Source organism: Xiphias gladius, chromosome 8 (assembly GCF_016859285.1).
Source record: "Xiphias gladius isolate SHS-SW01 ecotype Sanya breed wild chromosome 8, ASM1685928v1, whole genome shotgun sequence".
Classification (NCBI taxonomy): domain Eukaryota; kingdom Metazoa; phylum Chordata; class Actinopteri; order Istiophoriformes; family Xiphiidae; genus Xiphias; species Xiphias gladius.
The window spans coordinates 6,117,912-6,143,727 of NC_053407.1; the positions used below are offsets into that span (position 1 = coordinate 6,117,912).

Genomic DNA, 25,816 nt, shown 5'->3' on the forward strand with positions numbered 1-25,816 from the left:
ACACTGGGAGACCCCCAACACTCCTGTGAGGGGCTAAGTTTTGTTATTTACCTTGTTTCTCCTTTCTCTTTTCTCCAAGCGAGCTGAAAACAGAGGCTGGCATTTCTTGATTTGTATGGGAGTTCTCTCCCTCCCCCTCCCAACTTTCTCCTTCTCCTCACCCCTTATCTCACCAAACTCTAAATTCAGCTCCATGGATTGGTTCTAGCACCAACCTGTCCTTCTTTTTTCTCCCTTTGTTTTCTTTTTCTTTTCTTTTTCTTTTCGTTGAGGCTTCAGGGAAATTGCCAAGACCTGTTTCATGCATGTCCACTGGCGGCAGGTTCAACTTTGACGATGGGGGGTCATACTGCGGAGGGTGGGAGGAGGGCAAGGCACATGGCCATGGGATCTGCACAGGACCCAAAGGCCAGGGCGAGTACTGCGGGTCCTGGGCCCATGGCTTCGAGCTGCTGGGCGTCTACACATGGCCCAGCGGTAACACCTACCAGGGCACCTGGGCTCAGGGCAAGAGACATGGAGTTGGTGTTGAGAATAAAGGCCGCTGGGTGTACAAGGGCGAGTGGACGCATGGTTTTAAGGGACGCTATGGTGTACGGGAGAGCACCGGGACAAGTGGGAAGTACGAGGGGACATGGAACAACGGGCTGCAAGACGGATATGGAACAGAGACGTACTCAGATGGAGGTAAGGGGGTGTGGAGAGACACACAGGCAGATGCATTGTGGGTGTTTTGGAAGTCGGTTTGATAGTGTGTGACAGAGTATGGGGGGATGTGTAAACCAAACAGTGCCTGTCAAAGAGCGATATTAAGAGTGACTGACAACTGTCCTCTGTGAAAACGAATTGTTACAGGAGAGCGATTGACAGGCTGGTGACAGTTACAGAGGTGACAGAAGTACAATAGGAGGAGTTTGTCTAGAGGTCTTCTCCGGTCTTCTTCTAGAGGACTCCTACCCTGTCAACACAAACACACACACACACATTCATGCAGAAGTAGGGGGTTGCATGAGGACAGGCTTTGAAAATGATTCTCAGTATCTAATTTTCTATTACTGAGACGTCCTTTCTCTTTTTTCTCCTCTTCTTCTCTTTCTTCCAATCTTAACCGCTTAATTCAGCTGCATGAGGAAACAATGTGTATTTGAAGGCCTTCAATTCAGGCCGTGCAGTCTTAAGGGATGTGTAAAGGGTTAGAGGGACTGAAGAGGACAGCAGCTCCCAAGTAACAAGTCCCAAGAAAATAAAGAGTTTTAGAAAACAGATTACAATGTTTTAATGGTTTAACTTCACTGTTGATTTCACCACTTATGATGGTAGTCCTTACTGTATTATGTTGTATTACTCTTGTATACTGTAACATTTTATCAAATACAGTACAGAACAAAAGATCCCCATTTATGTGGCAGTGTAGCAGGCTAATTTTCAATTATTCTTTCACTCCAAATGAGATCAGTTCAGTCACTGATAATGAGATACACACCATATGGATTCCTGCTTAAAAATAGAAAAACACATACACACACCAATGCATACACAATGTGCATGCAAAAAATGCACACTCATGAAATCTGGCAGTATGTGTATTAGTTGAGCAACAGAGCTGACAGGAGCATACATGCAGTTAAAGCCTTGTTACATGACTCTACAACTAGCAGGCTGTTTTACAATGCCAGTTTGGACCATACACCCATAGTCCTGAGCAGCCCGATAAAATCTGCAGACCAGAGTTGTTTGAGGGGTTGAATCAGGACAAAGAAGAAGAAGTCGGCTTGATAGATAACCAGAAAGATGGGATGGATGGACAAACGGAGGGAGGGAAAGATGGAACGACAGATATACAGATTGATGGATGGATTTATCAGTTAAATGATGTACTGATAATTGAAAGATGGCTGGCTGAATGAAGGATTATCATGATTACTATGAGAGATACTCTCTAATCAGGAGATGAGTGAGGATATTGGACAGCAGAAAAAAAGAAAAAAAAATGGTAAGAAAACCTCCCAGAGAGTGATGTATGGTAGATATAAACATTGTAGCTCTGTGAAGTATTTGAGCTCACAGACTGTAAATGCAGCATAGATTGGCCTAGTTATGAGTGTTTATTTAGCTCAAACAGTACACAGTGTCCTTATTATAACAGCATGCATTTGTTTTTTACATACATTTATAAGGTAGTAAAAATGTATGTCAAACTAAAAGGTGGAACATGACAACACAAGATAGTAAGAAATAACCAAAAATAATAAAATAATCTCTTAAATAATAATAATAATAATAATAATAAAATAAATTTCTAGAACTGTATTCATTCTTCATATGGCAAGCTACACACTACATCACAATAGTGGTCTCTGAGGTGTTCATACACAGATGATGTGAAGACGAAGACATGTCCAAATTTAAAATACATAAACTTCAATGTTGATCCAAACTCAAACAGCTAAACACTGCGATCAAGAGGTTTTTTTTGGCAGAATCCTCTTCCTAGTTGCCACATTAATTAGGAAGAGTACATTTCAGATTCAACAGATTAGACCTGTTGTAGCAAGGGTTTTATTCGACTTGATTTTGAAGAAGCAATTAATATATTTAAAGCTAGAGTAAATAACTTCTGGCCAGTAGGATGCAGAGTAACTCCAAAATTAGGTAACAAACTTACTGCCCAAACTTTTTATTGCCTCAAAAATTTATTACGGCTAACATGTTAGCAAACTAATGCTTTTAAACATTCAGCAGACATAGAGCATCAATAGGATTCACTTGGAGTTGTGTTTCTGGGCACCTGACAAATGCAAGTTTAGTAAAGTTAAGTAAGTTAAGTTCAGAAAAATATCTGGCACTTTAGCTGCTACATTTCAGATTTCATCATTAGCTCATTTCTAGCTCTGTCTGCTACCTTGCTCTGAGCAGTGAGGAAATTTTTTTTTAGCTCTGTTTCACAATCAACTACTCAGAAAAATATACTGCTCGTTGCTAGATGGTTAAGTTTCTTCATTTTAGTTGTTAACTTTGTATGCTACCTCGTTGGGCAGCTAGCAGACAGTGGTTGATTTGCAAATATAAATGGCCAAATTATATTTTCATTATTCAGTAATTTAAGATTTACCATAGAAAAGCATTTTGTCTGCTCCTCACCCATGCCACTAATACTGTACATTTGTCATGTGTAGGTAAGGGTCATGAAAGCCTTGTAATTAATACAGTTAAACTGAACTCTGAAATAATTCAACAGAAATTTGCTTTGAGACACAGTAATGACCTTGAAACTATAAGCTTAACCAGTTCTTAATGAACAAAGTGATTGCAACCTAGAAACACAATGAGACTCGCATGTCAGTGCTTTGGATTTATTGGATGTTCCTTGTGCACTGAAATTTAAATTTAGGAATACAGTAGTAATACGACAGTGCAACGTATAAGTGGTTAAATAGTTTTAAATTAAATAATTTAGATTTTACTAAATAAGGCATAAAGATGGGCATTCATTGTGTGGACTGATCATCACATTTTAAGACTGTTTGATTGTTAATTTAATTGACAAAATTGTTGAATGAGATGTTAATATGTCTAAAATCCCTTAGGCATGTAAAATAAAAAACTCTGCCATGAAAAGGTCATAGTTCTTTAAGTGGTCCTGCGATATGGCTGAACACAGGTTACTCTCAGATTAAAGGTGACAGTCTACTTTTGCAACCTCAGGGCTCTCTCATATCCGAAGCAATAAGAGTAAGGAGCCAAAATATTCAAAGATGCTCTGCTGCCTACATACCTTTGGAACGTGCTGTGAGTTTTAGAGCCAGCTCCTGTACATTTCCCACGGTCAGGTCTAAAGTTGTCCCACTCTCCTGTCCAACTACACCTGATGCCACATTTCTTGGAAACACTCCTCCTCTTATTGCTGCTTTTTAGCTTTCTGTTCCTTTCATACGTTTGCTAACATCCCTCTCTCCTCTCCTCCCACCTCTCTCTTTCCTACCTCACCTCACTGCATTATCACAGAGCCGCTCTGTACAGTAGGGTTTCCATAGCAACGCTCACAGACATGCAGCAGGTCAGCATGTCACAGGGGAACTGAGTGTTCCTTACTGCTATTGGCTGCCCATACGGGTCTACTGGGCTCTTATTGGTTGGAATGGCCTTCTGGGCTAATTGTTTACGGAGATGAAGAGCTAAGCTGACTGATTATAAACCAAACACACTCACAAAAAAAGAGAGAGAGAGAGCAAGTAATCATTTTAGTGAGAAATGAATTAAATCGCAAAGGGGGAGGCAGAGATTACAACTGTTACTATGTACAACAGTGGTAACAGCTAGAGATTACACCAGTAGTGGTTGCTGTGTCTGACTAGCTAATGCAAACACACAGAAACTGACTTGAAAATCCCATGTTCCACCCTATGTAAATTAAAAATGTTATAAAGAAAAGAAATAGTGTGGTGGCATTTATATCAAGTCACATCCAATCACAGATGCTTTATTACATAAGGCTTTGGACAGCTCAGAAGTAACCTGGAACCGCCCTCCTGTCCACCGGCTGTTGGCAAATACGCTACAACAACATTTTAATAGTCCCACATAAGCATATATCATATTACTGTTATCAATGCAGTAATTATTCCAGCTCTGACCAATTTATGTAAGCTGACATAATAAATTCATTTCTCATGTTGAAATACACACAGCAACTACATGAATCATTAAAGAAGTGAGAAGCCAAATTAAGTTGAAAACCTGCTTCCCCTGGACTGTATATGAAAGAATATATTTTCAGCCTCATTGCGTGTTTGGGAGGAAGCTCTTCAGCTAACAGTGCCACTCTGTTTTCTGTCATCCTCTAACTAAGACATGTTTCTCTGGATCACTCAGCCATGTGGTTGGTTTATGTCCAGATTGGAAGTGTTGAGGACCATTATTTTTAAGTAGCTTTTCAAGTCATTCAATACTGTATACATTATCACCATTGTGCCATACTTATGACTTTCAAGACAAAATTATTTTAGACAAGAGCAAGATACAAGATGAGATTCCCTTACAGACCAGTGGGCCGGGCTTCAAGTCCCCCAATCAGGAAACATGAGTACTGCTGAAGTGTCCTTTGCGTGACGGTATGTACCTAGGTCCTGATATTAAGCAGGACTGACTTGATATTGTTGTTAGGAAGCCGAATCCTGGTCTGCAAGGGTAGTTTCTTGGTGTTCAACTGCAGTAATGCTGCTTTTGATTTGCCACTTCCTACTTTTATGTTAGTATCTGTACAGTCCTGGTTGTCAATGACACTGCTGGGGTACGTGAAGGCTTCTACCTCTTCCAAACCTTCACCTAACTAAAAGAGTGTTTTCAACCACCTGTTTTATGCACATTTTCAGTTTGTACATAAAAAAGTAAAAATTTAAAAAAATAAGATTTTATGTTTGGCTGAGGTGGAAACATTGGAGTATTGATAAAAAACAAAATGCAACAAGACTTGGGAATAGATTATGATGTTCATGAATCATGTGACTTAAGCATAACTCAAGTTTTACTCTACTGAAGAGACAAAAATTGCAGCAGAAGACAAAGTGAGGTCTGTATGGACCAAGGAGTAGACTGTAACCTTCCTCAAATTAATACACCAATAATATAACCGCATTGGTTGATTTGTTGTTCTTTCCTGGCTGGTGTAGAGATTGTTGTGGCATTACTGATCTTTTAATATATCTGTTAATGAGTATGTGACAGTAATGCTAAGTCATTTGATAGTAAAATCATTTGTGAGTTGTCCTTTATGAACTACTTTGCAGGTCATTGCTTCATAACTTTACATGTTTTTGATTATGTTGACAAACTTGATTGACATGTCATAATGTTGAAGAATATTCCAAACAGTCTTCTGTCCATGCTGCACAGGGCGCATCATTGCTCAATCATAATACACAGTACAAGATCTGTTTCTGTGAAATCCAGTGAGCCGCTCCTGTAGCTGAATGCTGACTAATTCCGTTATTCTCTTCCAGATGATCCTGTTAAGCACTTTGCCTGGTATAGGAGTGTGATCCCTCCATAGTTTGTGCAGATGCTGAAGTTGCCTTGTATTGGAATTTTGATCTGAAAGAAATCATTGAGCATCTACACTGCGGTGTTAAAGTAGAGATGTTGGCCGGTCCTGCTGTCTTTCCATATTTGTTATTGGTTGGTTTATTACCTTTGATGTTTGTCAACTTCAATTCGTTGTCCTTAACTGGTCTTTCAGCTTCTTTTACTTGCTTGATTTTTCTTAGCAGCCATGTTACTCTGCCATGCTGCAAATTTAAATTTGACTACCAGGCTGTCAGTGTAATTATGCCTGTCTTTTATTGATGGTCTTCTTTACTGACCTACTGGCCTCATTGTTTGGCTGGACCGCAACAGGGAGGCCAGCCCTTTAAACTCAAATGTCGCTGACTGAGTGATTGAGTGATGAAGTTACACCACTCGTGGGCCGGCCGAGTGTTGGAGTTTCCAACTCAGCCGTGCTCTTTTCTCTCTAGTTATCAATTTACAACTAATTATAGCCAAAATCACAGCACAGCCATTGTTTTTAACTTATGTTTATGGTGATTTTGTCAGAAGACAGCGTTGTTATAGAATCAGGTATCAGCTTGGAAATGGCTTGGAAGTGTTAGAAGTCACATCAACAATAAACACCAGTGACCCAGTTCCATTGGCTGCCATACATGCCCATGCCCTAACACTGCTTCCACCATGTATGACAGATGATGTGGTACGCTTTGAATCATGGGCGTTTCCTTTCTTTCTCCATACTCTTCTCTTCCCATCATTCTGGTACAAGTTAATCTTGGTTTAATTTGTCCAAAGAATCTTGTTCCAGAACTGGGCAGGCTTTTTTAAGATGTTTTCTGGCAAAGTCTAATCTGGCGTCTCTGTTCTTGAGTGTTACCAGTGGTTTGCACCTTGCGGTAAACCCTCTGTATTTACATTCATGAAGAATCATGAATGTAGGCTCTCTTGATTGTAGGCTTTGACGATGATACACCCACCTCCTTGATAGTGTTCTGGACCTGGCTAGATGTTGTGAAGGGTTTTTCTTCACCAAGGAAAGAATTCTGCGATCATCCAATTCAGTCGTCCTCCATGGTATCCAGTCTTTTTGGTGTTGCTGAGCTTGTCAATGCATTCCTTCTTTTTAAGAATGCACCAAATTGTTGATTTGGCCACTCATAAAGTTTCTTCCATCTGTGTGATAGGTTTATTTTGTTATTTCATCCTAATGATACCCTACTTCATTTGCATTGAGCCTCTTTGGACCACATATTGAGAGTTCCCATGAACAGCTGCCAAATGCATATTTAACACTTGGACTATACTCCAGACCTTTTATCTGCTTGATTTGTCATGAAGTAACGAGGGAGCAGACCTGGCCATGAAACTGATTGTCAGTCAATTGTCCAATTACTTTTGAGCCTCTTAAAATGACGGACTGTGTAAAAAAAAAAAGGCTGTAATTCACAGTAAGTAGTAACTGTAGTTCACAATTATTGCAATATTTTTGTTAAACCCCTTGAATTAAACCTGAAAGTGTACATTTAAATCACATCTTGATGGCTTCGTTTCAAATCCACTGTGGTGGTGTGCAGAGACAAAATTACGAAAATTGTGTCACTGTTCAAATACTTATGTACCTAACTTTATAAGGTGTATGAGGAATTTGTTTTCATGCACATGATTTTTATTGAGAGAACTGGAGTTATCCTTTCCTCCCACTTGATATCCTAGGTGCCTTTTTTAGATTTAGTTTTCATCATTTAAATACAGGTACTTTATCGCAGAGTCAAGAACTCTTAAAGGAAGACAACCCAATTGTAATTGGACAAAACTCTTTGTTTTTACAAATACTAGCTGATACTACTGAACTACATAACAGAAAAAACATCGGTTACAAAATGACAAAGAAGTGTGGACATTTTGAAATGTCATGGGTCCATGTGTTATCATGGGTCTATCTCATGACATTGTTTAGCAGATAAATAATCCTCAAATGGCAAACTGAAAGACTCAGACATAAAAGGGGCCAAAGCAAAATCTCTTAAACGGATAACGGTCCCACACAGTGATTTATGCAGGGCTGAGGTTTAGCTGTGAACTGACTTTCCTTGCTTTGTGTTCAGTGATTTGACCATAGTTTAGGTTGTCTGTAGGCATGCCTTTCCAGCATATCTGCTATGTGTCTGCCTACCTGTTTATCCTGCCTGTCCGTATGGTTTGTTGGCTATCACTTGTCTTGTGTACCTGTCTTTAGTTACCATCTGTGTTTCCTTATGTCTGTGTAATTGTTGCTTTTCTCCCCAGCTGATGTATCTGGGTTACCTGATCCTCTGGGCTATCCCAGCAAATTTTTTTCTCAGACAGAAAAGGGTCTGTCTCTTATTTCTTACGCTACAGTATGCATCACTTCACAAGTGTTAAATAATATAAATCCAAAACACATGCACATGTAGTTGACTAGACTGACCTCTGTTTTCTGAAAGGATTTCACATTATACCCATGCTTCTGTGCAGAAAAAAGTGATTTCCTATGGATGTGCTCCAATTGTACAGCAAAGAAAGTATTCAGAGGTGACACTGGCACTGTGCCTTGGTGTGTTTTTTTTCAGGGCCACTGCAAATACGCCCCTCCTCCACCACCACAACCAACTCCACTGCAGGCTTTAGTTTATGTAATGGGAGTGGTTTGATGTTTGTAGTGAGGATTAGTGGTGCTGTCTGAAACATCAAAACTCTAAAATATCTATCTTGGACATCTGCCTTGCCCCACTGCTGACACAGTACTAACTAGACATACTAATGAGAGTGTTTGTCTGGGAAGCACTTGGAATAGCATAGTACTGCAACTTTTCTAAAACTCTTGATTACTAGAGAATGTATGAAAATTAATACCAGCAAAGGAAGGTTAAAAAGGGGGAGGATTATATAGTGTATTTTTCCTTTTTTTTAGGAGAGATGGGGAGGGTCTTTTAATGTTTTCTCACCCCAATGTTATAATCTTTATTTCAATTTTCATTTGCAGATTAATTATGAAATAATGGAAATTACTATTTTGTTAACATAGTATGGTTAAATGCAAGGTTAAATGCATGCAAAGGCACACTCCAGAAGCTTGATGTTCTTTATTATTCTGCTATTCGGTTTGCTACAAATGCCCTCCTTAAAAAACACCACTGCACTCTTTATTCTTCTGTTAATTGGCCATCCTCACACAACCTTTGTAATATTCATTGGTTCATTTTTATTTACGATACCATCCTTGGTCTTTCCCCCCCTAACCTGTATTGCATGTTGCAAACTACACAAGCTGCCTACAACACCCATGCTGCTCATCTTATTCTGTTGAAAGTATTTGGTCTGTCATCATTCCAGGCTGCTGCAACCAAAGACTGGAACGACCTGCAAAAAACACTAAAACTGGAAAATTCTGTCAGCCTTTAAGGACTCTATTATGAACAGTCTCGGTTTCTCAACCCACTAATATCTCCAAACTTTCTTGTCTGTCTAATGCTACTGTTTGACCCATGCATACTCTTCTATTGTTGTTGTCTTACTGTTGCTGCTTTTACTTAGCCTATTTTTCTTGCTGGTTGTGCATGCTACTCTTGTTCTGTTGTTGTATTGTCTTATGCTGTTGTTGTTAGCTACCTGGCTGATGATGTGTGATAGCTGGCATGTAATTTATGTAATGCTTGTTGTCACATATTATGCTTGTTGTGATTGTGCTTTAGTAATGGGGGCGTTGAAACATTTTTTGGATGTGTGCTGCTGTCCTTTTAAATTTTAATATTCTTTTTTAGCCCCTACTTTCCTCAAAAGGCTTTGTCTGTTGCCAGGCTGCCATTGTGAGTATGAATTTGTTCTTAATGACTTGCCTGGTCAAATAAAGGTTAAATAAATAAATAAAAAAGTATAAATAAACGTTGGTGGTAGGGTATGCCACATTAAATTATTTTTGGTTTGCCTCTTTTAGTTAGTAATGCTGCATTGTTGTACCAGTACTGTTAAATTGTTTTGAGATACTGGGGGAGGGGTTTTGTAGTTTTATTTATAAGTCAAGAGGAGGGTCCAACTAGAATAAAAAAGTGTGACATACTGTTCAGCCAACATCCATACCCCAATAATTTTGTACAGTCCTTTATTCATTATTATTATTTTTATTATTATTGTAATAACTACATATATCTTAGCTGTGGTAATGGAGCATTGGATGGGAACTGGGGAATTAAAATTGCTACCACTGAAACCACCATTGGCACAAATGCTCTGAGACATAAAGAAAAACTTGGCTTTATCTTGTCTAATGTTACTCCTCCCTCCCCATATCTCTCATATACACAAAGATAGACATTCCTCAAACATGAAAGTGCTGACATGGTGAAATAACACCAACTAAAACCAACTAAAACACCAACATCAAAATAGCAAATTTCAACTCTTTCACAGCCAGTCTTGCTCCCTGCCTTCTCTTTTTTACTGCTGTGCCTTACAGATGAATATTTTCAGGTGTAAAGTAGTAGCCTAGGCTACTATGCAAAAATGTAGAAGCACGTGAACTACAAACTTTGACTCCTTCAGAACTACTGACTGAATTCTGAAGCCTTGTCATCAGAATAAAAGGTATGAATAGTATTCTAGTTTTTAAAAAAAAACATACTCTTAAGAGAAAAAGAGCAGTACATTTCAAACAAACAAGCAGAATTTACAGATTTCGAAAAGTGTCATTCAGTTCTGTATCCTTAGAATGAAATACAGACCCTAAATGACGGATGGTTTTTAACCTAGAGACAGAAAACAGATGGACGCATTTGTTAAAGAGACAATTATTAATTCAGCCTGGGGATTAGTGCATGATCAAATCGCTGTGCCTCTGTGATATTTCCGCAGCTTTGATCTCTTCACGTAAACTCTTTCCATGCAGCCGCCTCGTGACTGCAGTAGCCTTGGCCAGGGTTACAGGCCGATATGATTTGAGAGCACTTCCTGTTGGCCTCCAGGCAGAGTCAGTGAAATCGTTTTGGCATGCGAGTTGTGAAGCGGATTCTCCTCACAACTGTAGGCCTGGGGTTGAGGCCTTTATATATCCAGAAGTCTTTTTTTTTGCAATAAAACTGTGATTCATAGTGAAGATAATGAGAGGGGGATAACCCGATCTACTGTTGCATGTCTCTCCTGTCAGAGAGTAAGTGTTTTTTTCTGACTATATAAAGTCTGTCAGCCTCACTCTGGCTGATGCTTATGTTAGAGTACCAATGTCATGAACTGATTTCACATAACAACTGTATATGGGTTTGATTTTGAAGGAAAATCACTATCAAATGCCTGCTTTGCAAACTGTATTTTTCAGCACCATGGATAGCAACAGGCAGTTGCTATCCATGCATCATAATGCCCCACTTAATATTTTATTTACCGAGGCATTACTGATTGAGGGTGGTGTACACCTCCATGAAATCATGAAAAAGCAAAAACCCACACTGCTTCACATATATTCATTCACTTACACACTTAGTTTCCAGTTTCTTAGGTACATTTTACTAACAGCCCTGCAATAAATCTTGCATTCCTGAAGGTTGCAATGTTCGTTGTTTGTTGAAAGTGTTTTAGAGAGGTGTTGATTCAACTTTATGGTCATTTTAGAGGCTGCAGTTTAGGCTGCTGTTGAACCATATTGTGTTGTACTGAGAAGTTTTTCTACAGTAGAATTTACAGTATTTAAATGGAGAGGAGGAAATATTAGAAACAGTTTTTAATAATACTTAGGCAACATTTTGGAATTACCTGGATGTATGTATAGATTTGTCTTAAAATATGGTAAGATCTTCATCTAAGGTACAGCTATGAATAAACTCTATTTTAACTAATAATACACAAATCATTATATTGTTCTTATCCATACTGAATACAACCTTCAAACATTCACAGTGTAGGTTGGAAAAACTATGTGAATCCTTTGGCTAATGACATCAACAAAAGCTAATTGGAGTCAGGAGTTAGTACACCTGGAGTCCAGTCAATGAAACCAGATTTGAGGTGTGGGTTAGAGCTACTTTGAGTTATAACAAGCAATCAAACATTTTGAGTTTGCTATTCACAAGAGGCATCTGGTGATGAGGTCTTCGAAGACTTATGATCAAGAATTGCTGATTTGAATAATGCTAGAAAGGGTTACAACCTTATCTCAAAGAATTTAGATTTTCATCAGTTCACAGTTAGACAAACTGTCTATAAATAGAGACGATTTAGTTCTGTAGCTACTCTCCATGGATCTATATCTTCATCTTAATTCATTAGTCTACCATACACAAATCATGGTGCTTGGTTGCGTGGAGCATGGTGTTCATGGCAGGACATCATGGAGGAACCTGCTGCTCTCCAAAAAAAAGTTTGCCAAAGAGCACCTTGACAGACCATGATGCTACTGGGAAAACGTTTTGTTGACTGATTAAATTAAGGTTGAATTGTTTAGGAAGAGCACACAGCACATCATATGGCATAAAAGAAGCTCTGCATTACAACATGAAAATGTCATCCCAAAGGCAAGGTACAGTGGAGGCAGCATCATGAGTTGGGGCTGTTTTGCTGCCTCTGGGCCTGGACAGCTTGCCATCATAGAGAGGAAACTAATTCCCAGGTTTATCAAGGTATCTAACAAGATAATGTCAGGGTGTCCGTCTGCTGGACAATGACCCTAAACATGGAAGTAAATGTGCTACAAAATGACTTCAAACAAAGAAAATTCACCTTTTGGAATGATGTCTTTGTCTATACTTGTGACTTAGATGAATATTATATCACATTTCATGAACAATTAACACAGACAACTAGGTAATTCCAAAGTGTATTCAATTTTTTCTTCAGATATATACTGCATGCAGTATATAATACATACTGATCATTATACTATATCGTTTTTGCAGCTAGGATACAGGAAATCCACAGACTTGACAGTTTTGTAGTAGCATGAAATGATACAATACTACAACATATCAGAGTGTGAAAAAATATGCATATTTGTTCTCTTGCGGAGAGTTACATGACAACACTGATACCACTCTCATGGCTGTATGGTAGAAACAAAGCTAGCCAGGAATTGGTTAGCTTAGTTTAGCATAAAGACTGGAAACAAGGGGAAAACAGCTAGCCTTGCTCTGTTCAAAGCTTACAACACTTTGGATAATATATGGGGGTTACTTGCCTGACTATTTCTGTGCCAAGAGCAATGACTTCCTTGAGTCTCCACTGGTTGACTGGCAACCTCAAAATGATGAAAAGACTTCAGAAAATAGTCCCAGAAACCTCCTGTAAAATGGCTATGACAAGGTGTAATGAGCTTTTGAGCTGCAGGGAGGTTCCATGTGGACGAAGTCAGGCTAGCTGTGAGAGTTTGTGGATTGATATTACCGAATCAATACTTAGTTATTCACAAGCTACTTATTTGGTATTGATTCCTTTAAAAAAGATGTAAATGATAAAAATATATAAATATGAAAGGTCGGTGGCTGCATCACTTCCAAACATTTTCAGTACTTTTGTATAATGTTTGTGCCAAAACAGCCCTGATATATTTAGCTGGTCTGTATCATATGACTGCGGAGCCACGCACATTCGCACACACTTCTGCAATTCGCATAATACATGAGAGATAGAGAATGGCAGAAAGGAAGTTTAGTGTGGTGTGGTGCTACTTTTCACCTGTAGATAAAAATACAACAAGATGCAGTATTTGTGACAGGGAAGGGCTAGCAGCAACACGAACCTCTGTTAACATTTCATCACTCAGAAAGAAAGTTAGAATCTCATTCATGCCTATGTCAGCTGCCGTGCGATCAGTTGAATGAGACGCATAGAGAGGTGTGCCTGTGGAGGGAAAACCCGACCTCAAGCTCCTGAAGCAATACTGGCGACTCTCCTCTACAGAAAGTAGCTAAGGTTAGTCCAAAAAGTCACTATATTTGTTGGTAAATGCTTTTTTGAAAAAAAGACGCTAAAGGGGTCTGAAAAGTCGATAAATCTAGCTACAAAAGCAATCAGTTGGCAACACTGCCTGGTGTAACTTCATCAGTCAGTAAGTCAGTCAGACATTCAAATTTGTAGGGCTGGCCCCATTGTTGCAGTCCAGCCAAAAATAACACACCCTGAAAATGATAAGGAGGCTCAGCAAAAACTAGAAGATGCCCATACATCCAAGTCTCCTGTACAACCCTGGCAAAAGATGTTGCAGGAGAGTTTTCAGGGAGGCCAAGCAAATCCAGCTTCAGGTAGCAGTTATTAGTTATAAACTCTGCCAAGTAAGTGGCAGAGGTTAAGTTTTTGCTGTGTCTGTCTGTGCACCCTAAATTCCTAAACATCATCATCTCAATGTCATTTTAAATTTTGTTGTTACATGAGTTTAATAAAAGAAAAATATATTTATATTTTTATTGTAATGTAGGTATATAATAATAATAATAATAATAATAATAATAATAATAATAATAATAATAATAATATAAGTTTATATAATATACTTATATAATGATGATTAGAATTCAGCTTCCCTGTAATGGGAAGCTGAGTTCTAGTTCGCATAGCTCCCTGTAATGGGAAACATTAATCCTTTCCAGATGATTCACAAAGAACCACAGACATCAGCCAAGATGATTGTTACCGAATTGCAATCGGTTTCAGTGGTTTAGTATGCAGGTTTCTTAATTTTATGAAGGTAGTTGATCCCTGACACAAAATCCCTTGCAGGAAATTCTTGATGTCTAGTGAAATTCCAAAGCTATATGAGCACTTACAACAACATTGAAAGACTCCATAAAATCTGCAAAAACAACTGAAGCTTATTTGACTGTGTCAGGACATTTTATTGACCAGATTTGGCAGATGCAGGCTTGCATTCTTGAGACAGATGACACATGTTATAATCAGAAGTAGTTAATAATAATAATAATAATAAATCAATTTTACTTATGAAGTGCCTTTCGAAACCAGAGTCACAAGGTGCTGTACAGTCCAAACACTGAACAAAAATGCTCTCAGGGTCTAAGATGAGGGCTTCTGTTTTGTCATGGCTAATCTGGAGGAACTTATCCAACATTCAGTCCTTGATAGCTGTTAGGCAGTCTTGCTTGGTGGAGAGTTTAGTAAGGTTCTTCGAATTGAAAGAAAGTATAACTGTGTATTGTCTGCATAACAATGATAAGAAACACACTTAACTTATTGACTAATTAAGAGACCATGGGGGAACATGTAGAGGGAGAAAAGAATAGGACCAAGAACAGAACGTTACACCACACGTCAGCCGAGCAGGTGAGGAGAAGTAATGATCAATGGCCACAGGAAAAGTCCTGTCTGACAAAGGAGGCAAACCAGTCAAGGGCAGTCCTTGTTATACCCACCCACCCACCCACTGCCGAAGCCTACTGAGGAGAATAGAGTGGTCAACAGTGTTGGAAGCTGCACTTCCAAGGGAAAGCAAAAAAAGGAGTCTAAGTCATTGGTCTGGGCAGGGAAAGTCATATCCTTACTATCCTTACTCTGCAAAGACAGAGTTGAATTTGTCCACAGAGTGGCTGTTGAGAGTGCAAGAGTGCGGCGTGCATTTAATGGATTTGGTGTCAGCATTGAAGACAGTATCAAAAATAATACACTTGTGGTCAGGCACGAAAAAGTCAAAAGCTCTTACTTTAGGTATCTCCACTTTCTGGAAACAACATGCCAGACAAGGCTTGACAATAAATGAAAATATTTATTGTAACTAAATGTAAATGAGCAACTGAATAAATGCAGCATTAGTAATGAGTAAAGAGTAATGAAGTCAGAATCAGATGAATAAAATTGATCTTTGAAGGATAAGATGAACTGATCACTTAGTTTGGCAATAGTGAAATAAAGTGTGTGAATTAGGATTATCAGAGATAACGCTAGGGGAATGAATAATTTCTCTAGGGCATAAAAATTAATAATTCAGAGCACTATCCGAATTCAACTCTTATTATAGGCAGCAGAAGAAAAGTTCAGTCTATTCTGTGGTTTAGAGTCAGAGCTGCCCCCTTTCAGTTGTATCTAAAGTGGTTTGGTGCTGACTCCAGTGGCAGCTTTCCAGCGCTACAATGCTCTCTGAGCAGTTGTCAAGCAGCAAGTGTCTGGAAGCAGGGCTGCTCAGCTGACAACCTTGTTCCACCTGATGGAACAGATGTTGAGGCTAAGGCTTGTTCTTTGCCAACCAGGCAGATGTTCTGGAAGATGCATTCTCTCTGCAAGTTCCTTGATCCGTTGAAGTTGGTGTCGGATAAACTCTGATTTAAATAGTCTTGAAAGTACTTTCACTGGCCGGGCGACAAAACTTTCAAAATACTATCAAATGACACTTATTAATGTACAAAAACAGACTATAAAACTTTGGTTCACTTAGTTTAGTAGTAAGTTGCAAACTGAGGCTGGTTTCAGATAAACATCAAAATGTGCATGCAGCTTAATAAAGAATTTTTGAAAAACATTGCAGAAATGCAACTCTAGAAGAGGTAAAATGACTGGAGATGAGGTTTGGTAAGCAGCTCTAAGAAAATCTTGCAGGACAAAAAGCAAAAAGGAAAAATCTAAAATGAGCTAAAGATAAAGTCAACCAAAGACAGAACTGCAAAGAGTTCAGGTACCAGACGTACCTAATTTGCCAGGGGACCTCACCCAGGTGTAGAGAGCAGTTCCTTTTACCAACTGGATATTTGCGCTTGTAGGACTTGTAACTTTCCTCCAATGAAGGTCCTTCTTCTTTGTCTGAAGAGAGGGGGAGGAGGAGCTGATTTTGAAATAGCTTACTATAGGAGATTACCTAAAGTGAAGTTGTATGCGCAGAGGTCAAACAGTTCAGCTTTTCACTATGCTCAGTAATGATAAAGATATAAAGATAAGATATGTATGGGAGAGCATATTGCATAGAACAGGAAGAAGAGCATATAAATAATCACAGTGCAGTAGGGAGATTATTCAGAATAGTATAAAACAAGTTAAGTGTCAAAATGATCTTCAATACTCTTAAGAGAGGAACAAGGGTTAAAAAAGAACTATTTGATTAACAATTTAATCTAGTGTAATGACTATATATTGTGTATACACACGCACACACACACACACACACACACACACACACACACACACACACACACACACACACACATATATATACAGCATAGAAAAACAATTTTCATAAAAAAATTTGTGGAGTACATTATATATATATATATATATATATATATATATATATATATATATATATGTAGAATTTGTAGAAAATGTAGAATTTGATGCAATGTTCTCTGTGTAGCCTTTAATGAATAGTAGTCCACTGTGATTTTGGTGTGTTTAAATACACACACACACACACACACAGATATATATATATATATATATATATATATATATATATATATATATATATATATATATATATATATATATATATATATATATATATATATATATATATATGTGTGTGTATATATATATATATATATTAACTGAATAGTTAAGCAAGAGATTCATATTAATTTCAGACATGTACTTTAAACATAGAAAAAAACTGTAGAATGTCATCTGTGTATCTTTCTGGTAATTTATGATGTGCCTGTTGAGGCTCTCTTAGTAGAGAGCTCTCGCTGTTAATGTGTGTGTGTGTGTGTATGTGTGTAAGAGTTTATTAAAAAAAGGTGATAAAGTTAGTTAGTGGTTCCAGAAAGTAAGCAAAACTTGAATCATAACCCATTATTTGTTTCTTTGTGGTATTTGTGATGAAAAGGAGGGGTGTCCTCACTAAACAATATATCTGAACTCCTCACAAAAATATCAGATGACTGGGACATTACAAACAAGTCTATGCTTTTATTACGGAAAAATTGAGCTAATATGGTCTCAGCTGTGCAAAAAACCCACTCGAAACACATTCCCTGTTTTTCACACACCCTCAATTTAGTTGTGAGGGACTCCATTAAGGCTGACATAAGTTTGGTGTCCATCCCGGAGAAATGTGGTGCTATCGTTCAGTTCTTCCACCATAGCACCAAAGCATCTGACAAGTTCAAAGAAGTACAAATTCAGTTGCAATTGCCAGAGCACAGACTAATCCAAGCAGTCGGGACAGAATGGAATTCAATATTGTATATGCTGGTAAAACTGTATGAACTACGACAAGTGGTTATAACAGCACTTTGGCTTCTTGGAAGAAACACCTTGTGCTTTAATGAGGGGGAATGGTCTCATATCAGCAAAGGCATTGAAGCCCTCAAGCCCTTTGAAGAGGCCAATAAGGAAGTTTTAGCAAAACAGTATGTCACCATTACTAAAGTCATACCTCTGGTCTGGATTCTCCAGAGAGCAACAGTCTGCTGGGCAGTCTCTGGCCTTACAGCTTGCAATGCAATGCAAAACATTTTGCACAACTTTACTCTTGGAGACCCCTTGCACCCTTTTGGACATAAGGTACAAAGACATAGTGTTTGTGATACTGGTAATGTTGAAACAATTAAATTGTGGCTCATCAATGAGATGTAAGAACTGGGCAGCTGCAAAAAGTGAAAGAAATGGTACATCAAAGGGAGGATTATGGCAAGAGTTTGACACAAATGTAATGGCTTTTCAGGGAAATTGCACAGCAAACACTGATGCATACACTGAAATTGCAGATACTTGATCTCAACGAGTGAGGACTCTTTGCTTTGGTGGAAAAAAAATGAGAGCACATTTCCAGTGCTCAGCAATGTGGCAAAAGGATGCCTGTTGAAAGCTCTTTTGAACTGCTGCAACCTCACTTCCAACATCTGTTCCAGGAGAGAGGCTGTTTTCGAAGGCAGAAGAGACAATTAATCAGGGCGCTAAACATTTTACTTTTCCTGACCACCAATCTAAAAGTTGACTAAAATGCCAAGATATAGCTGTATATTTCTTGGGAGTACTAAAGAAATGTGAGAATGTAGGAAAATGTAACTTTTCCCCCAAACACTGCTACTAGGAAGTGTTAAATGTTCCTCACAAAGTGTACCTCATCATGTAAAAAAGTAAAATGCTTTTTCATGTAGGGTTCAGAAGATTAGGAAATCTTAATGAATAATCAAAATGAAGTAAATAAAATGCCAAGATCCTTCTGTTTGGATTCCTGAAGAAATGTCAGAATGCAAGAAAATTAATTTGTTTTTTTTTTTCTGAACACTGATACCAGGAAGCCTAAATAGTTGAATCTGTAGAAAGTAGACGTTGCTCTGGAAAAATAATGGTCTCTTTAGGAGGATTAAGAAATCCTTAAGAAAGTGCAAATATGCATGTTTTATGCTGTTGGTATTTAAATTTGTTTTATTTACATTTAATTAATTTATTTATTTTTTATTATTTAGTCATGGTATTTCTGTAAAATACTGGACTATTTTTTACACTTATAAGCACACACATACTATTCTTGTTTAATTGTAGTCATATTCACTTTCGTAATAAATTTGTCATTAATGGCCAATACTTGTCATGTGATTTGCCTTTAAGTTTAATGATCTTTTTTATTTTCTAAAAATGACCATTATTTTTGAAAAAATCACATAACCATTTAAGAAATAATCAGTATGGGTATCGGTAAGGTAACAAATGTAACAAATGTATTGTTATCATATCAAGTTAAAAAAGTTTCAGTCTTTATGCTAAGATAAGCTAACTGTCTCGTAGCTCCAGCTTCATATTTACTGTATAGCTGTGAGGAGTGGTATCAGTCTTCTCTTTAACTCAAGAAAGTAAATAAGTTTATTTCCCAAAATGTTAAACAATTACTCTAAGAACTGCTAATGAAACTTCACAAAGAGACAGCAAAATGTTTTTCCCCAAGATTTTATTATTATTTTTACTTTCACAGTTTTTTCTGTAGCTGTTTCTCCACAATTCATAGTTCAGTTTTTGTGTCATTGTTTCGAGCTATGAGCAGCTCTTCCATTTCTGTTATGCACTGCATTGTGGGAGAGTAGTGTACATCATAAGCACCCTAGAACATACTCAAACCTTGCTAGAATTATTCCGTACTATAGATTTGGCACACAACTATTGTTTTGGTTTTATTGCATTTAATAAGAGCATTCTTCAGTAATGTCATCACCAGAAATGTGACTTGTAGCAGTCAGATGATCTTTTTCTTTCTGATTTTACCTCTCTACACTATCAGCACAAACAATCTCATACAGAAACACAGGTAATGCTCTATCTGTCTCTGGATACTCAGGACTGTCTCTCGTCTTCTGTTTTCCTGTGTCTCAGTCTCTTGCTCAAACATTCTGGCAGCCATTTAATGATATGGTAATCTCACAACGCTGTTACACGGGTGTTTGTTTACCTGTGTTTATGTGTGTTCTTTGATCTGTCTTTCATATGGTCTTACAGCTGTGTGCTGAAACAATAACAAAGGCTTGGCCAGATGTGTTGGCCAGGTGTCTGTGACACAGACCCTGTTGTTGTTTTTTATGTTTGTGTGTATGAAGGATAAGATGCACCATATCATCCTAATGATGAGGGCAGGTTCAGAAAAAACATCACTTCTCACTCAAGTTTTTTAAAAGCAATGTGTTCAGTATGCGCTTGTTGTACCTGTGTGAATGTGTTTGAATGTGTCTTAGAACGTAAGCAAGAATACGTTTGGCTTATAAGATTGGCTTCATTCAGCACTTCCCACTTCACTGACACTTGAGTCCACTAGGGAAATGTTTGTGTGTGTTTGTGAGACAGAGAATGTGGTTGCAGTCCTTATATGGTCATGTAGTTTCGTTAGAGCGAGTGCGTTTGCTACAGAATGAATCAGAGTGCTGTTACATCAGCGGTACGGGCAGGCGGGATCACTTGCACTCCAATTGGAACATACACTTCAGGAGGGAGAGGAACGACGGAAACACACACACTCAGATTCCCTACTTTTCAGCAACATGGAAATGTATGGACTATTATACAGCAGTGAATTCCGATAGTGCAGAGACATGGTGTGAATGAATAGAAATGGAAGGACTGACAAGAGGAAGCCACTCCTATGAACTACTTCTCGACTTATTACTTTCTGAAATTATTACAAATATTACTGTATACACATCACAGGGCTAATGTTCTAATATTAAATTATTATGCAGTTTTGGGATATTTCTCAAAGTTCTTTTCAGGTTAGAAACCATAATCTCTAATCAGTAAGATTGACTTTTTTTCTTATATGCATAAGAAGTTTACAATGGAAACATCATAAATGGCTGAATACTTCAGTGATACTGAATTGAAGAGGGAAGAAAATGACACATTATACCTATAGGAAATCAGACACTGCTCATGTCATTTTTTTCATCCAGCCATGGCCGGATTAACCTGATTGTGGGCCCCAGGGCAAAAAATTGCTGTTGGGCACTTTTTGACCCTTAAAAACATACATATGAAATGAGGGGAGAGAGAGATGGGGAATGACATGCAGCAAAGGTCCCTGGCTGGATAAGAACCAGAGACATTGCAGTTAATGGTCATCATCATCCCAAGGCCACCAGGGCAGCCCTAATAATGCTGAGTTGATATTTTATGTTAATGGTGAATATTCCCTAACAAAATTTACAATTAATCAAATTACAAAAAAGCTAAGCAATATGTTATGAACCTGGTGGTCCTGGCACCAAGGGTGTTCAAGGGCCACTGGGCTGTTGCTCATTTTGCTTGGTTAGTAATCCAGCTTTGCATCCAGCCATTATCTAAATAAACCTTTTGTTTCCTATCTGTGCAGTTCAGGATGGTAGTAAGCTCTCATGGTAGTGATCATTACCTATTAGGATACATTGTGGGATAACTTTGGTCCACTATACATGTATAGGGTGTAATAATTCCCACTAAACATTCAAGCAGTACTACAAAAATAGGTCTACTCGATAAAAAGTACTGGAAATAATGCCACAATCAATATCTCAACAGGTGTTTTTCCAGTTGACAGTTGATATTACAGCAGGTATTATCATTTATGACATCAGCAATTGGGGTGTGGCTACAAGTGCAACTTTCCTCAAGTCTGAGCCCATAGAAAGCAGTGTACCAGCAGTTTTTCTCCTCTCTTTGTAGCTGTGTAAATTACAAAGTTTGCATTTATTCATCCGTATAAAAGTGCTGGTAACTTTCTCAAGTGTCCAATCAGGGAAGTTGTGCGGATGATTAATAAGTAATATCAAATTCAGCTAGTTGTGTAGTCATCATGTGTATATGTGTACAATTTGCATTAAGTTTGTTCCTCTCTTTCTCTAGGAACATTTCAGGGTCAATGGGTTGGCGGGATGCGGCATGGCTATGGAGTTCGTCAGAGCGTCCCGTATGGCATGGCGGCCGTCATCCGCTCCCCGCTCCGTACCTCCATAAACTCTCTCCGCTCTGGTTCAGAGCAAAGCAATGGTACAGCTCTGCTGGACCGGACCGGGGCAGTGGTTCCTGGTCCTCCTCCCGTTCCTGGCAATTTGACCACCAGCGTCTCCATGTGCAGCACAGGCAGCAGCGGCAGCAGCCCTGCAGTGTCTCGTGGAGGTTTTGTGTTAATGGCACACAGCGAGGCTGACCTCCTGAAGGGGAAGAGGAAAGGTGGGCTTTTCAGGAGGTCAATCCTGTCTGGGCTCAAGCTGAGGAAGTCAGAGTCCAGGAGCTCTCTGGCCTCACAAAGATCTAAACAGAGCTCATTCAGGAGCGAGGCTGGGATGAGCACTGTTTCCTCTGCTGCATCTGATATTAACTCTACTATCAGGTAATAACAAAAGGGGTAGGGTTGGGCAAGCTCTACTCCAGATGAAGTAGCTGTATGGTTCACTAGTAAGTGAGGCTGTCTTCAAACTGATGGTTTAGTAGAAAATTCCCAGTATATCATGAATTCAAAAAATGCATTTTTTGAGCTTTGGTTGGGAATCCCAACTCAGTATCCTAGGAATTATGTCCATGGATGATTCAGCACTTTATAATTTACGTCTCTAACACATGCCAACACTCAGTGCCAGTGCATCAAGTGTAGCAAGTCTGAAGTTGATGCATGATGTGTTGTCACAAATCCAAAATTAATGTTTGCCTTTTTACCAGCTGTAACAATGATCTTTTCAAAATTAATAACCAAGTGTTTTAGTTACCTAATCTTAACTATACCTTAACAGTATTTTAATTGCAATAAACACCTTCTCTCCCTAGCTGTAACCATACTGTACATTAGTTGCTATGTGCAGCTAATACAAACAGCAAGAATTAAAAAAAAAAAAAAAAAAAGATAGCTTTGGACATAAAAAAAAATGTGTCATTGAACGTAAACCAGGTTTTGCAGAATTGTCCAATATGACATTCTTTAAGACATTCTTTAGGATTCAGGGGCCAGAATCTTGTTTTATGCAGAAACATGTCAAAGCATGCACAAATGATACAGTTTCAAGGCCATTTCATGGGACTTTAAAACCCTAAATACTGTCCTGGCTGACTTGGCGTTATTTACACTGTCCCATTGAAAATGAGTGAAAGAAGCCTAAAAAACAAATTAGTTATGTACTCAGAGATTTTGGAGAGAAGTATGTCATATATATAATGAAAGAAAGTAGTGAGAGAGGTGGAGTGAGAGGACAAGGGGGGATTATTTACTATGAAAGGGAACTGTCCTTCATCTGGCGGACATAGATTCAAGGCAACAACAAGCACATGATCTACATAAGAGTCTTTAAAATGGATTGTCATGCTGTCCAAAGTGGTTTACTGGTCAGCTGGCCCAGTTCCTGGTAAAAAGTTACTGGGTTTACATTGTGTCACCCAGTGATAAGCCTGTTATCTTTGTCTCTCTGCTCTGCTGTTGCACATTTTAACATTATCTGACCATCATACTGGACTCACCAGAACAGAGTCAGTCAGAAGGTGGATGTCCTGGTGGGACCTCTGACTTACATATAGAAATGAAACGCCTGTTTCTTTCAACATTTTAACAGCTTATTTGAATTGAATGTGGTCAATCAATTGTGTACCATTGCAACGCATGTTGTCAAATTCCATGCATGCTGGATTGAGGTGGTTTATTTTTAAAGGCACCGTTTACTAGACAACAAGTGTCAGCTGCTCTTAACCAGATTGTTGGCAAAGTGGCTGACAGCAGCTTAACAGGTCTGATTAATTATTGACGAGGCTGATAAGAAGAGAAACTTCTAGGTTTTTTTCCTTTCTGCTGCTGTAAACTTGAACAGAAAAATCCTCTCTAAACACTCATGTATGAATGCAAGATAAAATACGTTTATAATTCATTTTCATTTAATGTATTTCAATTAATCAAATATTAACTGTTCTGTTAGTTATTATTATCATTTGATATATTATATCATATTATGAGCATGTTATAGTAATACATTTCACGGTGGGCCAGTGAAAACATACTAAAATAGCATTTAGTATCTAATAAATGGGCTCCACGGAGGCATGATGAAAACAAGTCAATGTTGAATCCTAGTTGACCAAGAAACCTATTATTCCCTAACAGCTTCAGAGGAACTGCACTGTGGCTGACAGTGAGGGAATGTTCTACAAAGGATTGGTATTTTCTCAATATATAGAACGGAAGGTTGGAATTCTTGGATTTGATTATGACTCTGATTGAAATAGTTGTTTTCTCTCATTTGCGGATGTTTTGCTCTTTTGAATTATTAAAGGAATAATTCAACATTTTGGGAAATTTTCCCTTATTTGCTTTTTTTGTCCAAGTGAAGATTGATACCAATCCCACATCTATGTGAACCAATGAGGATACTATTGTGCCTGTATAAAGACAAAAGGAAATCCTGTACTCACCGACCATATCTGGCATCCCACACTATACCTGTGGATGCTGCACAGAAGTGTAGCAGTTGGTTGAAGTTGTAGCAGAAGTGAGCAGATGGATAAACTGTTGAGATGTTGCAGTTGAGTAAATTGAGATAAGACTTTTGTGTAGTGTATGTTCACCAGCTGCACTACTCAACATTAAATGTATTATCTGTCAGTCACATTGCAATAGAGTCTTCATAACTTACTTCTCAGCCAAACCTATTTTAGTTCTTCTCAAAGCTTGTAATACTCAAAAATATTTATACTTACTTTACTTTCGACTGAACACACCAACCAAAACAATGTAACCTTTCATCTTTCCAGTCTTGGAGATGCGGACGCAGAGTTGGCTGTTGCTGATGACGATGTGGATGCCACAGCGACAGAGACCTACTGCGGAGAGTGGAAGAATGACAAACGGACAGGATTCGGTGTGAGTCGGCGGTCCGATGGTCTGCAGTACGAGGGGGAATGGCTCAGCAATAAGCGCCATGGCTACGGCTGCACCACGTTTCCTGATGGCACGAAAGAGGAAGGGAAGTACAAGCAGAACATCCTGGTCAGCGGAAAGAGGAAGAACCTGATCCCCCTGCGAGCCAGTAAGATCAGAGAGAAGGTGGACCGGGCCGTGGAGGGAGCACAGAAAGCTTCCGACATCGCCCAACAGAAGGCCGAGATCGCTCTGTCAAGGTAGTGGCTTTATGGTGGTTTTTGAATGAGTCTGTATGTCTATCTTTTGTTCTTTCAGCAGTAGGAGATGTTCGATATGCCTCAGCAGTAACTGAATACAGCATTTTTTTCCAGGAATGTTGCCGCAGACACCTAGGTCATAATACTGCAAATATATAAATATTGCAATACTTTCATCAGTGGGCCATAGGGTCAGTGACCATTTAGTTACCTCATTCCGCAATAGATTGTGACTTAACAGACATTCTTTCAAATGAAAATCTTCGTGATGGCCATT

The 25,816-nt window shown here is 38.6% G+C and overlaps 1 protein-coding gene across 2 annotated transcripts in view; it reads left to right on the top strand.

The window, feature by feature from the left end:
* Positions 1-305: 305 nt before the first annotated feature.
* jph3b (junctophilin 3b) overlaps positions 306-25,816 on the top strand; it is a 59,110-nt gene continuing 33,599 nt past the window's right edge. The window contains exons 1-4 of one of the 2 annotated variants that reach the window (XM_040132766.1): positions 306-687; positions 22,291-22,473; positions 22,528-22,777; positions 25,174-25,539. In XM_040132766.1, coding sequence (XP_039988700.1) covers positions 306-687; positions 22,291-22,473; positions 22,528-22,777; positions 25,174-25,539 — 1,181 coding nt within the window. Of the gene's footprint in view, positions 688-22,290; positions 22,778-25,173; positions 25,540-25,816 lie in introns of both variants that reach the window. The other variant, XM_040132765.1, reaches the window with a different exon arrangement.